This window comes from Prionailurus viverrinus, chromosome B1 (genome assembly GCF_022837055.1).
Source record: "Prionailurus viverrinus isolate Anna chromosome B1, UM_Priviv_1.0, whole genome shotgun sequence".
Classification (NCBI taxonomy): domain Eukaryota; kingdom Metazoa; phylum Chordata; class Mammalia; order Carnivora; family Felidae; genus Prionailurus; species Prionailurus viverrinus.
This window is the reverse complement of record NC_062564.1, coordinates 165,049,091-165,066,302: the sequence shown is the minus strand read 5'-3', so window position 1 is coordinate 165,066,302 and position 17,212 is coordinate 165,049,091. Positions and strand designations below refer to the sequence as shown.

The 17,212-nt window shown below is 42.6% G+C and overlaps 3 protein-coding genes across 12 annotated transcripts in view; 1 reads left to right on the top strand and 2 right to left on the bottom strand.

Annotated features, from left to right (window-relative positions):
- The window catches only part of FRYL (FRY like transcription coactivator), a 307,431-nt gene extending 299,258 nt beyond the window's left edge, over positions 1–8,173 (bottom strand). The window contains exon 1 of the mRNA XM_047856238.1: positions 8,083–8,173. The gene's annotated coding sequence lies outside the window, so the exon portion shown is untranslated. The remainder of the gene's footprint in view (positions 1–8,082) is intronic.
- Positions 7,939–17,093, bottom strand: LOC125163928 (40S ribosomal protein S21-like). Of its 2 annotated transcripts, none has more exons than XM_047856256.1 (2): positions 16,935–17,093; positions 7,939–8,227 (listed from the first exon to the last, which is right to left on the bottom strand). In XM_047856256.1, the coding sequence occupies exon 2, from the start codon at positions 8,203–8,205 to the stop codon at positions 7,954–7,956; it is 252 nt and encodes an 83-aa protein (XP_047712212.1). In that variant the 5' UTR covers positions 8,206–8,227; positions 16,935–17,093; the 3' UTR covers positions 7,939–7,953. The 2 variants fall into 2 exon arrangements, with proteins under 2 accessions (XP_047712212.1, XP_047712211.1); XM_047856255.1 differs by having other exon boundaries at positions 7,939–8,253; positions 16,935–17,085.
- The window catches only part of OCIAD1 (OCIA domain containing 1), a 50,482-nt gene continuing 49,971 nt past the window's right edge, over positions 16,702–17,212 (top strand). For 2 of the 9 annotated variants that reach the window (XR_007151589.1, XM_047856250.1), the window contains exon 1: positions 16,707–16,882. The gene's annotated coding sequence lies outside the window, so the exon portion shown is untranslated. Of the gene's footprint in view, positions 16,884–16,996; positions 17,096–17,212 lie in introns of those variants that run through there. The other 7 variants (XM_047856248.1, XR_007151588.1, XM_047856249.1 and 4 more) reach the window with 7 other exon arrangements.

The following is a 17,212-nucleotide window of genomic DNA, read 5'->3' as shown; positions in this document are numbered from 1 at the left end:
AGAGACAGAGCATGAACGGGGAAGGGGCAGAGAGAGAGGGAGACACAGAATCGGAAACAGGCTCCAGGCTCTGAGCCATCAGCCCAGAGCCCGACGCGGGGCTCGAACTCACGGACCGCAAGATCGTGACCTGAGCTGAAGTCGGACGCTTAACCGACTGAGCCACCCAGGCGCCCCTCTTTTGAACTTTTTAAATGTTTGTTTATTTATTTATTTATTTATTTATTTTTTAATTTTTTTTTTCAACGTTTATTTATTTTTGGGACAGAGAGAGACAGAGCATGAACGGGGGAGGGGCAGAGAGAGAGGGAGACACAGAATCGGAAACAGGCTCCAGGCTCCGAGCCATCAGCCCAGAGCCTGACGCGGGGCTCGAACTCACGGACCGCGACCGCGAGATCGTGACCTGGCTGAAGTCGGACGCTTAACCGACTGCGCCACCCAGGCGCCCCTATTTATTTATTTTTGAAGGAGAGAGAGAGAGAGAGAGAGAGAGAGAGAGAGCACTAGTGGGGGAATGGCGGAAACAGAGGGAGACAGGATCCAAAGCAGAATCTGGGCTGACAGCAGAGAGCCGGATGCGACGCTTGAACTCACAAACTGTGAGATCATGACCTGAGCTGAAGTCAGACACTTAACCAACTGAGCCACCCAGGCGCTCCTGCATACCTATAACCTTTATGGGAATATTTGCTATGTGGCAGATGTTTTACTTGAATTGTCTAATTTATTCTTCATAACCACCTTGTGAGAAACTTCTACATTTCACAGGCGAAAAATCAGTTCAGGGAGATAATCTGGCTGAATACCATATAACTTATCGTGAAGCACTCCATTATTCTCTCTGCAACACCATGATTCTACTGTGTCATTTGTGTGACACGTTTTTAATTCACCGTAAAATAGTGACCATCATCCTATGTTATTACATATTTGTTGAAAGCACGATTTTTAATAAACTTTTGTTATTTGGAGAAGTCATTATTTATTTAATTATCTCCCCCATTGTGGGATACTTCTGTTATTTCCAATTTTTCACTATCTCATATTAATTTTAAGTGATAAATGTATGCTTAGTATCCAAAATTCTGTTACATAAAGAGATATATCATTTAGAAGGTAAAAATACCTGTGTGCCATTCTCCAAAGAGAAATTCCACCCCTCCTTTTTTGTTTGTTTTGTTTTTTTGAGATAATCACTTCTAACAGTTTTGTATATATTCTTCCGGGATTGTTTTCTTTTTCTCTTTCTTTCTTTCTGATTGTTTTTCTTATTTTATTTCATTAAAAAAACTTTTTTTAATGTTTATTTATTTTTTGAAAGAGACAGAGACAGAGCATGAGCAAGGGAGGGGCAGAGCGAGAGGGAGACACAGAATCTAAAGCAGGCTCCAGGCTCCGAGCTGTCAGCACAGAGCCCGGCGTGGGGCTTGAACTCACGAGCTGTGAGATCATGACCTTAGCCGAAGTCAGACACTTAACTGACTGAGCCACCTAGGTGCGCCCGAGCAGTTCTATTCTTATCAAATAGTCCATTTTATACTTACATTGTCTGATTTTTAAATTTTAAGTACCTTTAGTACTCAACTGATTTCATATTTGGTACATAATGCCCTCTCCTTATTTTCCTTACATACATGGAAATGAATGTAATATGTGTTATGGCCTGATTTGCCTACCCCCCAAAATACGTGCAAGTCCCAACCCCCAGTACCCCAGATAGTGGCTTTGTTTGGAAATAGGGGCTTTATAGTGATAATCAAGATAAAATGAGGTCATTAGGGTGGACCTTAGTCCAGTCTGACTGGTGTCCTCAGAGAAAGGGGAAATTTGGACACAGAGACAGACACACAGAAGGAGGTCATGTGGAGACACCGAGACAAGACAGCCATGTGACTGGAGCGATGCATCTAGAAGCCAAAAAACACCTTGGATTGCTCCAAACACCAGAAGTCAGCAGGGACCCTGCTGACACCTTGATCTCACACTTCTAGCCTCCAGAACTGTGAAACAATAAATTTCTGGTTTTAAGCCACCCAATTTTTGGTACTCTTTTATGGCATCCTTAGGAAATGAACACATCATGCTTACCTCTCTTGGAGGACTCTACTTCAAAATGCCAGTGAAACGCAAATAGAAACAACAAAGAGATTGTTCCTTCACATCTAAAAGATTGACAAAAATTAGAAACAACAGGTTATATATACACAAGCAACATGGATGGATTTTGGAAACACAGTACTGCATTTTGAAAACAACAACAACAACGACCGCTAAAATTTATGTCAACGTGAAACACAAACACGTATGTGTAGCCAGGGTTGAGAACTCACTGTACACGGACTCCACAACAGAATACCAGGAAACGTATCTTTTCAGCATGAATAGCAACAGATAGGCAAGGTAAACAATTGGAATCCTTGTGTGGCTCACAGTAGGACTTAGTTTGGATAGATTTGAAAAGCAACAGCTATAAGATTTACCAGAAATCTTCCTTGTTTCTTTTATCCAAGTTTGTCTGTATATCCATGTCTGTTTAGTTTGCAGTTATGTAGAAGAAAATTACGTCATTTAAACTGAAGTGGTGAGAAATTTTAGGTTTTTTTACATGGGTATGTGGATTATGCTGGTTTTATAGACTAATGATCTCTGGGAAAGACAATATCCTTGTCTTCTTTTAAAAAAAATTTTTTTTTCAACGTTTATTTAGTTTTGGGACAGAGAGAGACAGAATATGAACAGGGGAGGGGCAGAGAGAGAGGGAGACACAGAATCGGAAACAGGCTCCAGGCTCTGAGCCATCAGCCCAGAGCCCGACGCGGGGCTCGAACTCACGGACCACGAGATCATGACCTGGCTGAAGTCAGACGCTCAACCAACTGCGCCACCCAGGCGCCCCAATATCCTTGTCTTCTAGAATTGGAACCACTCACATTTTATTCATTCACAGTTTAATGTTTAGCTTTGGCATTTGTCATTTAAATTTGGATAAATATTTGAAAGTAATCAATTTTTATTGCTTTGATTAGAACATTGTCACCTTTGAACTTTACACTTGGCTGTTTTTCATCCTTCCTTAAGTTACTTTTTTTTATTTTGAGAGAGCATGCCCCTCACCCCACACCCGCGCTGTCAGCATAGAGCCCACTGCAGGGCTCGATCTCATGAACCGTGAAATCATGACCAGAGCTGAAATTAAGAGTCAGATGCTTGACTGAGCCACCCAGGTGCCCCAGTCAGAATCTACTTTTAAAAACAAATCCCCAGGTGATTCTTATGCACATTAAAGTTTGAGAGGCATTAAAACATGGGTTAGATTCAAATCCTAGCTCTATCACGTATTAGTTATGTGACCTTGAATAAATTACTCAATTTCTTTGTGCCTCAAATTTCTCATTTGGAATAATAAATGCAGAATAATAATAGTAAAGTGAGGATAATAATAGTACCTACCATCTATAGAGTTGTGAGGATTTCCTACGATACTGCATTAAACTGTTTAGAACAGTGCCTGACTCATAGTAAGTGCACAACAAACGTTAGGTATTATTAATCAACTTTTCTTTTTAAGTAATACTTCTTGATCTCCTCTATCTATCATTTTAATCAATGGTTCTCAGTTGCCTCTCTGGCATGGCAGGCTAGTCCCAGCAGAATCAACTGGAAGATTTAAAAAATGTTATGGCTCCCTCAGTCTCGTTTCTGAAGGTTCTGATGCAGTAGGTTTAGAGAGGGGCTCCACAGAATCTATATTTTTAAAGCCTCCTGAGGTGATCTAATGTTCCAAATCTTTGGGTTGGAAATCACTGCTTTAAATATTGGTGCATTTAAATGTGGACATCCTACTAAATCATTGCTATGACATAAATGCCATCAATGGGCTGATGACTCTAGCCCAGATTGCCAAGCTTCACACCGGCATATCCAGCCACCCCCAACTTGGGTGTCCTATAGACAGTGTCGAATCCCCATGTCCACAACTCAGCCCTCCACCCCGTTTTTCCCCCTCCGCCATTTTCTCTTGTAAGTCAATGGTTCCACCATTTGATACTGTTACCAAGCCCAGAAACCTGGGGGTCATTCTTGTCCTCTTCCTCTTTACCTTTCCTACTTAGTTCATAATGCCTAACTAGGGGGCGCCTAGCTAGCTGGCTTCGTTGGTAAATCATATGACTCTTGATCTCAGGATTGTGAGTTCAAGCCTCACATTGGATGTAGAAATTACTAAAAAAAAAAAAAAGAAAGAAAAAAAGAATGTCTAGTGAGATAATTAATGTAATATAAATACATTTTAAAAATGTCTGTTTGCTTATTTATTTATTTTGAGAGGAAGAGTGTGAGCAGGGAAGGGGTAGAGAGAGATGGAGTGAGAGAAATCCCAAGCAGGCTCCATGCTGTCAGCGCAGAGCCTGATGTGGGGCTCTGTCTCACCAACCCTGAGATCATGACCTGAGCCGAAATCAAGAGTCAGACACTTGCTTCATCGAGTAAGACATCCAGGTGCCCCTAAAAATACTTTTTTATTATTTCTGAAATCCTGTCTCCTGTCTTTGTCACCACTTCAACCATCCTAGTTCAGGCCTTCATCTTTTCTTCTTTAAACTATCAAAACAGCTTCAATGAATGTAGCTGTGCTCCTTGCCTATCATTTAATCTGTTACCTACACGGCTGATAGTGGTTTCTCTGAAATTCAAATCTGATCTTATTTCCATTCCCTTGTTTAAAATCCATCGATGCCTTCCCTGTTGCCTTCAAGATAAAAATGTAAAATTCTTACCATGACATACAAGGCCCTTTGTGGTGTGGCCCCTGTATACCACCCTTATGCCTTTCTGTCCACCACTTTCTTCTTTAGCTATAATTAATAACATGTTTTGGATGAGGGGGTTGAGAAAGCACCCCACTCTCTCACCTTATGGTGCAATGTATTGCACTTTCTGACTCAAGCATTTTTCCTTCCACTAACTCATTATCTCTCAGAATCATCTTTTCTAGAAACCCTGCCTCACTATGTTTTCCTAGAATGCCCTAGATTTCACTATAAAGTAGTAATTTTCTTGCATTATAAATTGCACACTTACTTAGTTAAGCATAGGGGTTTCCAGAGTCAGACTGTACAGATCTGAATCCTAGAATCAATGGTTTCTGGCTCCATGACATGGAGTGTGCTATGTAAGTTCTGTGCTTGTGTCTCCCCTTTTAGAAAAAGATTATTTTTGTAAGTTTCACCTCTTATTTTGAGAATTAAATGCTATGGCAGGTAAAATTCTAGAACAGTGTCTGGCACAAAGTTAAGTGCTTGACAGACATTAGAGATGATTATTATCTCTGCTGATGAACTTAGCTTTTTAGCAGTGGAGGCTGTGTTTGTGTTTTGTTGTTTAACCTCTGTGCTTTTTTAATCCAGTCTCTGGCATATGGTACTCATGGAGGACCATGATTCTTTTACTCATTAAGTCTTTTAACAAATTTTAGTTGAGTACCTGTCCGGCACTTTTCTAGGCGTTAGGGATACATCAATGAAAAATATAAAATTCTATCCTCATAGTCCTTACTTAGAGACAAAAAAGGAATAAGTAAAACAATAGGTAAGCAGTAAGTAACATGGAAAGTGAAAAACAGGCAGGGGATTGGAGGAGGGATAGGAAATACTAGTGATAGAGGTTGAGGATAAGAGAAAAGGCAGAGAGGAGTTGCAATTTTTAAATAGGATTTTAATTTTTAAAAAGGCTCATGGAGAAGATGACATTTCAGCACAGATCTGAAGTAGATGAGAGATTGAATTAGGCAGATATGCAAGGGCACTCAGCTCTCTCACCCAGAGGAGGGAACAATGACACAGACCCGAAGATGGGCTCCTCCTGGCATGTTTGAGACAATGCACGAGCAGTGTTGCTGGCATGTAGTTAGTAAGGGAAACAGTAGGAGAATATGACATCTGGAAGGGAGGTTGAGAAAGATCACAGGGTCTTGTATGCCATCGTAAGGACTTTGTCCTTTGTTGGAGAGCAATGAGAAGCCATTGGAGGGTTCTGAGGAGTAAATACCTGAAATGGGTTTTAACAAGATCACTGTGGCTGCTAGTTAAGACTAAAATGAAGCAAGGTAGGGAGATCAGTTAGAAGACTCATGCAAGAATTTAGGAAAGAAATGATGGGTGGTGTGAACAAGGGCGGTAGTGGTGGGTCTGGGGAGAAGGGATCAGATTACAGATCTGCTTTGAAGACAGAACCAATAGGATTTACCTAGAGATTGTGCATAGATTGTTAGATGAAAAAGAGCCAAAATGCCTCCAAAGATTTTCGCCTAATAAACTGGAAAGAGAGACTGCCTTCAAGTGAGATGGAGAAGATTGAAAATAAGAGGTTCTTTTTTCCTGCTGTAGAGTCGGAGGCCAGGATTTGGTCTGGTGAATGTAAAGTCTGAGATACCAATTAGACATACGTACACAGACATAGGAGTCGAGGGTGTCAGAAGAAGAGGACTGTACTAGAAATTTAAAGTTGGACATTACCAGAGTAGAGATTGTATTTAAATCCTAGAAACCGGATGAGATTACCAAGGAAGTGACCACTGAGATGTCCAAGATCTGAATCCAAAGGCACCCCAAAATTTAGAAGCCACAGAGATGAGGAGGAACCAATAAAAGAGACTGAGAAAGGGAGGCCAGTAAGAGAAAAAAAAATGTAAAAGTGAGCTATTTTGGAACCAAGTGAAGAAAGTTTAAATAAGAAGTGATCAACTGTGTCAAATATTTTAGGTCAACTAACACAAGGAGTGAGAAATGAAAAATCAGTTTAGTAATATGGAGGTCGTGGGGGGGGTTACAAAACCATTCACCACGGAAAGGTAAGGGTAAAAGCGTGTTTGAAGTAGGTCTGAAAGAGCTTAGGAGAACAGGAATTGGAGACAGAAGTTTAGACAATTCTTTCAAGGAGTTTTGCCATAAGTGAGCCAATAAATGGGGATGAGGGGGTGAAGAGAAATTTTGTAGAGTCTATTGTTAAAGGTATGAGAATTATAGGTCATTTATAAACTGATGGGAAGTTTTTCAACAGTGAAGGCAAACCAAGGACGTGGGAGAGAGCGGGCAGAACTGCTGAGGGGATGTCCTTGAGTAAATGAGAGAGGATAGGATCTACTTCACAAGCGTAGGGCTGGTCCTGTATGGGAATCCAGACACAAGATCTGTAGTAACAGGAGGAAAGACAGAATATGTGGGCACCAATGCAGGTAAGCAGGCAGATGTTTTCATGAGCCTGCAGTTTCTAATTCCATCTATTAAAGGCTCTTTTAAGGAATATTAGAACACTTTTCTATTACATACACAAATCGCTTTAGTTACATAACTAAACATTTCTTAAAAAGCCTAGTATACATGACACTGTTGATGTAACCATGGCGGGGGTCTTTTCTTGCAAGGAATAGTATTGTGGGTGAAACAGGTAAATAATGGTGGTGTGGTAAGTGTTATCAAAAAAGGCATATGAAGATGCTGCAGGAACGAATACTGAGAAAAACAGTAAACAGAATTTTCAGAGTACATAAGCATGCAGCCAGGACTGATTTCCTATGGTTTCATATTCTGGGTCAGCAAGCTTTTTAAATTCTATGATATAACATTGTAAGAACGTGAAAATTCTTATTTCCTACATAGACAAATAAGTAAGTGCTGTGTCTTTTGGTCATTTTCAAGTTGATATAGGGAACTGGCCTGAAGGTGATAATACTTTAGATTTCTAGCCTGCACACTTCTGGCATCTAGATACCAAACTTGCTTCCATCTCAGAAAGTACTTGGCTCCTGAATCAACCTTCCTTCCTCCCTCTCTCTCCCTCCTTCCCTTCCTTCCTTCCTTCCTTCCTTTCTCTCTCTCTCTCCCCCCACTTCTCTCTCTCTGGGCTTTTGCTATTTTTTTATGGCAAGAATTCCACCTCCGTCATCCTCTCCAGTCAGAAGTTCTTTGAAATGATGCCGTTGGCCTTGGCCAGTCGGAGGATGGAGTCATCTGACTCACCCATCCTGCAAGTGGCCCCACAGATAGCACAGGTTTTAAACTGGCCGTTGAACCTGCCTGTTACCTTCTCGAAGTCCGCCATGTTCGTCTGGATGGATGCGTGGTCCTCGGCGCCCATGATCCTGTTGCTGAGGGAGCATTTCCATGGCATGTACAGGTCCACCAACTGGTTGGCCTCATTCTGCATGTCCAGGGCGCGTCTGCTGCTGCTGCGACCAGCACGAGCACAGAAACCCTTGAATCAGTTTTAAAAACATTTTTTTCCATGTGACACTTTTTCTTAAGAGGAACTCATGAATGATTACATATTTACAGTTGGCTTAAATTTTAAACATTCGGTGGGAGTTTTAAAAGAGATACATTATTTTAAACTTGCAGAGAACAAAACTTTAAGACCCTAGGAGTCATTATTATAAAGGGAATTGTTCTCTTTGTTTATCCAATCTCATAAAAAACAAAACAAAACAAAACAAACAAACAAACAAAAAACTTTCAAAACTGAGAGTGGCATGTAGGACCCAGCTGCAAAAATTCAAAATCAGCTACATGCAGCTGCATTCTGGTTCCTCTCATTTGTCTAACAGCTTTTAGTGGGTTCTGTAAGTGACGTTAGAAAAGGCACAGCAGATGTGTAAGATGGCTCCTGCCATCTAAAGCGGGGGGGGGGGGGGGGGGGGCAGATGGTTGACAGCCTGAGGAGCGAGGACAGCAAGGGTCATCTCTTGTGGAGGGTTTCCCCCTCCTCCTTCCTGCTTCTGCCTACAAATGAAACTTTCATACAAGAAAGAAAAGCAGGGGATGGCCAGGAAGAAAGTCTTTCTTTTCGAATATGCATTGTAGTGAAAAGATTCTCAGCAACAGAGTTACTTAGATGTGGAAAAAATTCTCCTTCTCTAACTTTTGACAAAGAGTTGACTCTTGGCATGGTTACAAGAAAGTAGACAAATTCAGGTGTGAACGCAGAACTCAGGATACTGGAGATAGAGCTGAGATTAATGAAAGAACAAAGGAATGGTATAATTGGGATTTTATCAGCCCCAAAACAGTATTGATGAGAACTGGAGTATTTCATCCCTGGAAGCCCTATAGTGCCCTGAAAAATAAAGTGCTTGTTTTAAATTTTAATTAGAGAGCTGGACAAAGTGTTTGAGGCTGTTAACCAGGAATTAATAGTCTAGGCCACATCATCTGTATGCTTACTCCTCTCTCTTTTTTCAAATTCCTTTCTAGTACCTCAAATCCTTAAAAAAGTAAAAATCAACTCACACTGATTGCATGTAAACTAAAGGCTGGACCCTGTGCTAGGTGCTTCTTATAACTTTGTATGACTTAGGAGCTCAGAGATACTGTCTTTTCTGACATTCATGTAAACCCCTAATTATTGATGTTTCTCTTCATCTCTTCTGCTAAAAGGGAAACCAAGTACAAAATGTGCGCCAGGAAAATATGTCCAAGCATAATTTCAGATGCATGCTAGAATCCCAAGTTTCCTGAAGTTCCTTCAGACCAGCTCTAGAAGAAATTCGCCTGGTCACAGATACAAGATTTCTCTGCAGAAGAGACTCAGGAATGGTAATGTGTTTGCAAGGAAGAGCTGGGGGGGGGGGGGGTAAATTGTCTCGAAACTTCTGCCAAAAACTATGCTTATTTGGGGTCACCTGCCAAATCTGCCCGTGAATTCACATCGGCTGGGAAGCCTGCCTTTTAGAGGGCCTTCAAGAAGTGCCTTATTGTGATAAAAATCTGAAAACTATAGTGGACTTCATATGTGAGTAAATCTAGACTTTACTCCTGAGGCTTGTGAACTAAACTGGGTTCTGACAATGTAAGGAACAATCTGGTTACCTCCTTTCACTCTTACATGTTGTTTCTTCTGCTCTTTGTAAATCCCTTAGATTCCTACTCCAATGGCTAGGAGGAATCAAACTGTGGGACTAGCCTGTAGCTCCGAACCTGAAGCAACCCCAAACTCTGTTATCTTTCCTTTCATTTCCCATAACCTCCATTTTCATGACGACAAAGTCTTTGGTGGTGGTGATGTAAAGCCACCAAGTATGAAATATTTACACTGCACTGTCTGGTCAATGTTATATTCTTCCTGCTCTCCCACATAGATAACTTTATGTACAACTGTGCTTTCACAATGTGGCAACTGCCAGGGTTCTTTGGGAACCCTAACTTTATGCCTATCTGACCGTCTTCACTTTTCCTTCTACAATTCCGTTGCCTATCATTTCAGACATTCTCTCGCCAATATCCCCAACTTCCTTGTCTTCCCGTCACAAATATATAAACAGGTATTTTGTACCTTTTATTACTTTCTTCCTCCTTGTCTCAAAGGATGGGTCACTCCTTCTCCCGTCTATACTTATCCATCAACCTATTCACTATCCCCTTTCTCCTCAGAAATTCTATACATGTCCCAACTTTTGTTACATCATGGAAAACATAGAAAAATGACAATATTTGTGCTATTCACTAGAATAAACTGGAGGGGATTGAGGCATCTATGCAGGAGATATATATGTATATATGGTAAATACATAGACACACATCTATTTATGTGTTTGGGTGTATTTTTATTATGGTATAATTACGATAAAATACAAAATACAAGGGGAGAGAACAAAACATTGACTCTATTTGAATAAATATTAAATTGTATAAAATCCCCAAATAATATCTTTTAAACTTGAACTTGCTTCTCTAAATGTAAATTTTATTTTTTATTTTTTTAACTTCATTTATTTTGAGAGAGACAGCACAAGTGGGAGATGGGCAGAGAAAGGTGAAGAGAGAGAATCCCAAGCAGGCCCCGTGCTGGCAGCACAGAGCCCGACACAGGGCTCAAACCCACGAACCGTGAGATCATGACCTGAGCCACAACCAAGAGTCAGAAGGGGCGCCTGGGTGGCTCAGTCGGTAAGCGTCCGCCTTAGCTCAGGTCATGATCTCACAGCTCGTGAGTTTGAGCCCCACATCGGGCTCTGTGCTGACAGCTCGGAGCCTGGAGCCTGCTTCGGATTCTGTGTCTCTCTCTTTGCTCCTCCCCCACTCACACTCTGTCTCTCAAAAATAAACAAACATTGGGGTGCCTGGGTGGCTCAGTTGGTTAAGCGGCCGATTTCGGCTCAGGTCATGATCTTGCGGTCCGTGAGTTCGAGCCCCGCATCAGGCTCTGTGCTGACAGCTCAGAGCCTGGAGCCTGTTTCAGATTCTGTGTCTCCCTCTCTCTGACCCTCCCCCGTTCATGTCTCTCTCTGTCTCAAAAATAAATAAACATTAAAAAAAATTTAAGAAAAAAAATTAAATAAACATTAAAAAAATTAAAAAAAAAGTCAGATGCTTAACTGGCTGAGCCACCCAGACAGCTCTAAATGTAAATATTAGGTTTAAATTTGAAATGGCCATACAAATTTCCTGACTTTTTAGCGATTATTTCTTTGAATTTTTTTTTTTTGGAGTTTGTTTATTTATTCATTTTTAAGTACTCTCTACACCCAACATGGGGCTCAAACTCATGGCCCCAAGATCAAGGGTTGCATGCTCTTTCACCTGAGCCAGCCAGATACCCCCTTTTTTTGTAAAGGTTATTGGTAAGTAATGAATTCTTAGTAGCTCTCATCAATGAGAAATTTAGAAGGTAATAACCTTTCAGTGTTTACTGAAATTTTATCTAATGACTCTTTAACAGTTTTCTTATCTTTCATTAACAAACATAACATGGAAGTGTCCTATGATAATCCCAGTGAACTTGGAGTCCAAATGAACTTTGAGATGTTAAGTATACCAAAATATCGATGAGTTCTAATTTGCATGATTTGAGCAGTCCACCTGCAACCCACCTGGACGTCAAGTACTCACCAGACATGTGGAATTAATTTGAAGACTGAGATTTGGGGCTGCTGTCTGGGGCTATTCCTTGGAGCTACACCCACCAGGAGCCCCTGTCCTATCTCCTTGGGTCTCTCCCCTGCTAGTTGAGCCTTAGGATGCCTGCCATGCTCCCTGGGCATCGAAAGAACATAAATATCTCCGGCAGCATCTAGGGTCCCTGCCCACAGTGTGCAGCAATGTGCCCTTTGACTAAATTTTCTGCCATTTAGGGTGAAGAAGAGCTGAAAGATGCCCACCACGCTCATCATCTGTGCATCCCATTAGACTTTAGTCTGTACCAGTTACCCTCAGAGGACCTCAAAGAAGGTTGCTCGGCTACAGGCAACTGGCCTGTGGGTTCTGCCCACAGCTCATCCTGAAGGCTGAATGGATCATAGCTGTAGGCTTACCTATAGCACATTCACAGAACACCAGTTGGGAAATCTGCCTTAAGCTATGAATTATCCCTTTTCACTCCCGTATTTTCTTTCAACTCTTCTTTATTGGCTCTTCCCCTTTAACAATTATAGTTAAGTCTCTATGGAATTCAAAGAAAAAACATAAACTAACCTTCATCCACTCTATATTTCCCCTTTAGCTACCACTCTAGGACTTCTTTCACTCAACAACTAAGGTTTGGGAAAGCAGAGTCACACTTTTTTTCCATATTATTCCCACTCTTTTCTAAACCCACTGCTATCTAGGTATGACACTGCTTTTTGCAAAAGTTATAAATAACCTTGTTGCTGCACTTAATGGATAGTTCTCAGTCTTTATCAGCATTTGACATGAGTGACTATTCCTTCCTTCTTGGAACATTCTCTTCCTTTGGCTTCTATTACATTGCATTTTGAGCAATAAATAGGTGTTGAACGCTGGAGAGTCTATGGTGAACAAATAAGACACGATCTCTACCCTCATGGAGCAAAAATGGAAATATGCTCAACAATAATTGTGATTATGGAATTTCAAGAGTTCATCTGAGAAGACAAACTTTTTCTTTTTTTTAAATTTTTTTTTTCAACGTTTATTTATTTTTGGGACAGAGAGAGACAGAGCATGAACAGGGGAGGGGCAGAGAGAGAGGGAGACAAGAATCGGAAACAGGCTCCAGGCTCTGAGCCATCAGCCCAGAGCCCGACACGGGGCTCGAACTCACGGACCACGAGATCGTGACCTGGCTGAAGTCGGACGCTTAACCGACTGCGCCACCCAGGCGCCCCGACAAACTTTTTCTTGACACTGAAATTAAGGAGGAATTTATTACATGGGTTTCATGTATTTTTTCATTTTTATTTTATTTTAATTATTTTTTTTAATGTTTATTCATTTTTGAGAGACAGAGCATGAGCGGGGAAGGGGCAGAGAGAGAGGGCGACACAGAATCTGAAGCAGGCTCCAGGCTCTGAACTCTCAGCACAGAGCCCAACGCGGGGCTCGAACTCACAGACTGTGAGATCATGACCTGAGCTGAAGTCGGACGCTCAACCGACTGAGCCACCCAGGCGCCCCTTTTCATTTTTATTTTAGAGAGAGAGAGCACACACACAAGTGGGGGGGGAGGGGCAGAGGGGAGAGAGAGAGAGAGAGAGAGAGAGAGAGAGAGATTGGGAATAAGCATTTCCATGCTGAGTGCAGAGCCTCATATGGGGCTTGATCTCATGACACTGGGATCATAACTTGAGCCAAAATCAAGAGTTGGATGCTTAACTGACTGAGCCACCAGGGGCCCCCGTGGATTTCATTTTTATGAACTAATGACCACCCTCAACTATTCTTTTATAATTAATTATTTTTTAAAATTTTTAAATGTTTATTTATTTTTGAGAGAGAGAGACAGAGGGTGAGTGGGGCAGGGGCAGAGAGAGAGGGAGACACAGAATCAGAAGCAGGCTCCAGGCTCTTAGCTGTCAGCACAGAGCCAGACGCAGGGCTCAAACTCTCAAACTGCGAGATCATGACCTAAGCCAAAGTTGGACGCTTAACCGACTGAGCCACCCAGGCCCCCTTTAATTTTTTTAAGTTATGTCTAACAAGCAAACATTCTTATGGTGACATTTCATTAGACCTTACCTCAGTGCAGGTATTTTGAAGTGACTTGACTTAATTTAATCCAAACAAACTTATTTCTGGTGATCTCACAGTTCAAAATTAAAGCACCAAAGTTCTGAATTTGCTAATAAATCCTGTAGCCTCTATCAATTCTGAGTCAACTTCTAGTACGACTTTGGATTTTACCCAATTTATGTTTGAATTCTTTGGTTGTTGCATCACCCGTTACAAATAGACCTAATAACTTCTAAATGCCAGCATAGAAAATGACAGTTTAGCTTGAAAAAGAGCACCATACCTTTCATCAGCAGAAATCCAATTTATCAGTTGATTTGATTGCTGAGAAATATGTGGGCAATAGGACATATACTTACCAAATGCCATGTGCCATGTGTTAGGCTTGCCTCAGTAAATATAAAGAAAATGATATAACTGGATTCTGGGATCTTACAATCTAGTCAGAAAGCAAAGATCAGATTTTGCTTTAGCATAAAGCTCATTCAGTAGGTCTTCTAATTTTTTTTGTTCTTTTCTTATAAAAATGTACTCAACAGGGGCGCCTGGGTGGCTCAGTCGGTTGAGCGTCCGACTTCAGCTCAGGTCATGATCTCACGTGATTCGTGGGTTCAAGCCCCGCATTGGGCTCTGTGCTGACAGCTCAGAGCCTGGAGCCTGTTTCAGATTCTGTGTCTCCCTCTCTCTCTGCCCCTCCTCTGCCCACACCCTGTCTCTCTCTCTGTCTCTCAAAAATAAACATTTAAAAAAATTTTTTAAATGTACTCAACAAATTCATTAAAGAAATATTTATTGATTTCATACTATGTGCCAATCATTTTGATGTCAGTCAGGCTCCTACTTTCATAGATCTTTTATTTTAGTAAGTGGAGAGAGAAAAGCAATAAAAAAACAAATAATTGTTTTAGATCATGAGTGCTATGAAAATAAATACGGTAGCAGGGAGTGACTGGGGTTCTATTTTAATAACCAAAGAAAGCATCTTTGATGTGGTGACATCAGCTTCGATCTAAGAAGCCATGTGAACACCTGGAAGAACAGTGTTCTAGAAGAGAGAACAGCAAGTACAAACCCCCTGGGCCTACTCTCCGCTTAGCATTGTCCCTGAAACAAAATGAGTATTAATTGTTAATATTGAATATCTTAGGAATATACTTGGAAGTGTATAGACTCATCAGTAAAGGTCTCTGTCCCAAAAGAGTTCCGTTAACAGAGACAGACAAGCAAAAAATCACAATACAAAGCAGATCTATGTTGGAATGATGGAAATATGTACAAAGAAAAGAGGTGCTAAGGAGGAGGAGTGATTAATTCTCTGTGGTGTGCTTCAGGGAAGGCTTTATAAAGAAAGTAATGTAAAAGCAGGATTTTGAAATACCAACAGGGTGGACCAGGCAGGGAAGAGGGTTAAGTTAGGGGGAACAGCATACAGGGACTGTGAGTGCAAAAGGCCACAGGCTCGCTTGCTTTCTTTCTTTTTTTTTTATGTGCATTTATTTATTTGAGAAAGAGGGAGACAGAGCATGAGTGGGAGAAGGGCAGAGAGAGAGGAGGGCACAGAATCCAAAGCAGGCTCCTGGCTCTGAACTGGAAGCACAGAGCCCCACGCGGGGCTGGAACCGTTAGATCATGACCTGAGCCAAAGTCGGGCTTAATGGACTGAGCCAACCAGGCGCCCCAGGCTGTTTCTTATTGAACACTGCAACAGAAGAAAGTGAGGCTCAAGAGGACAGAGGCCCAGTCACGAAGGGCCTTATACTCTGTGCATGACGGGAGCCATCAAAAGGTTCTAAAGAAGGAACCACAGGTTTGTGTTTTAGATGGATCACAGTAGGCTGTCTCTCTTAAATATTCCTGTGGGAGAATAAATATAGGGCAGCTCTACGGGCAGTGGAAAGGGTGAAATGAGGACAGTGGCAGAGGGTTTCAGGAAGAGGTAAGAAACCAGAGGTTGTTCGGAGTCGATGAAACAAGAACAGGTAGAGTTAATTGTTCTCTGTCGAGTCACCGGGAACTTTCAGCATCTGGCTCACAGTAGGCACCCAGTAAATATTTGCTAAAATGAATACATGAATGAATGTCGCCTGTCCGATGAGCAGCAGTCACGAGCCCCCCAAACAGAGACTCTTCCATTAATAGAGAACCGTTGGGTGCTTGTCTGCTTTCAGACGTGTTGCTTTAATCCTAACAACCCTATGAGATGGGTGTAATTTCCACTTTTCAGATGAGAAAAATCTGAGGCTCAAAGAGGTACTGTACCATGCCCCAGGTTCTAGAACTAGTCGGCAGCTGAGCTCAAAACACCAAGACACATAGCCAAGTACGCATGCTTAGTAATTACTTTCCACCACTTTCAAAGAATGAAATAAATCGTGTAAAGCCTCAAACCAGAGAAATCCAAGAAAAATCGGTTATCTCAACTAGGGGATAAGAAGGTGTTCCTGAACTTTCCCGTCAGCCGGTCACCGGAAGATGACAGGTGCGTCACAGAAGCCTGAGGCCCAAGTCCCGCGGCTGTCAGGAAGGGGGCGGGGCGGGACTCCTGACCCGCAGTGGTGGCGCGCGCAGCCGCACTGTAGCTCGCGAGCGCCGCGGCCTGGGGGTGAAGGGAGGCGGGACTAGCAGAGGGGGCGGTGCCGACAGGCGCCCGCGCCGGCGTCCACTCCGAGGCAGCTAGCGTTTGGATGCCGTAGGGGGGGGTCTTGACGTCATTTCCTTCCGCAGCGCCAGTGCTTCCGGGTCGCGGTCATTTTGATCCCTTATTTGGGTGACTTCTTGGAGGCCAAGTTGCTGTCTGCTCCCCACCCCCCAACTCTGCTGCGGTGCAACGCCGCGCGCCTTCCCCTCTCTTGGCCTTTCCAGGCCTTCTGCCCCCGATCGGCCGGACTCGCCGCGCCGTCGCTCGCCGCTGTCGTCAGGAGGTGGGTGAGGTGACGCAAAGAGCCCCCATGCCGCCCCAACCTGCCCACTCACCACCTCCGCGCGGCCAGCCGCTATCCTGCACCTTCCGCCATTTTCCCGCCTGCGAGGGTTGGCGGATCGCGCGTTGGCTCTCGGGCTTCGGAGTGCGGGTGCCCCGGGGAGGCGAGGGAGTGATTCGTGGTGACGAACGTGTGTACTGGGGTGTTGGCAGGTGCGAGACGTCGATATGGTGGTGGGGGATGGAGTGCGGGAACCGACGTTAGGCCGACGAGGGTTCAGTTCAGGGGTCTTTTGGGGGATTAAGAGGTTAAAATTGTGTTGTCAGCCGT

Coding starts and splice junctions, on each gene's coding strand:
- LOC125163928 (XM_047856256.1), bottom strand. CDS start 8,205: ATGCAGAATGAGGCCAACCAGTTGGTGGACCTGTACATGCCATGGAAA.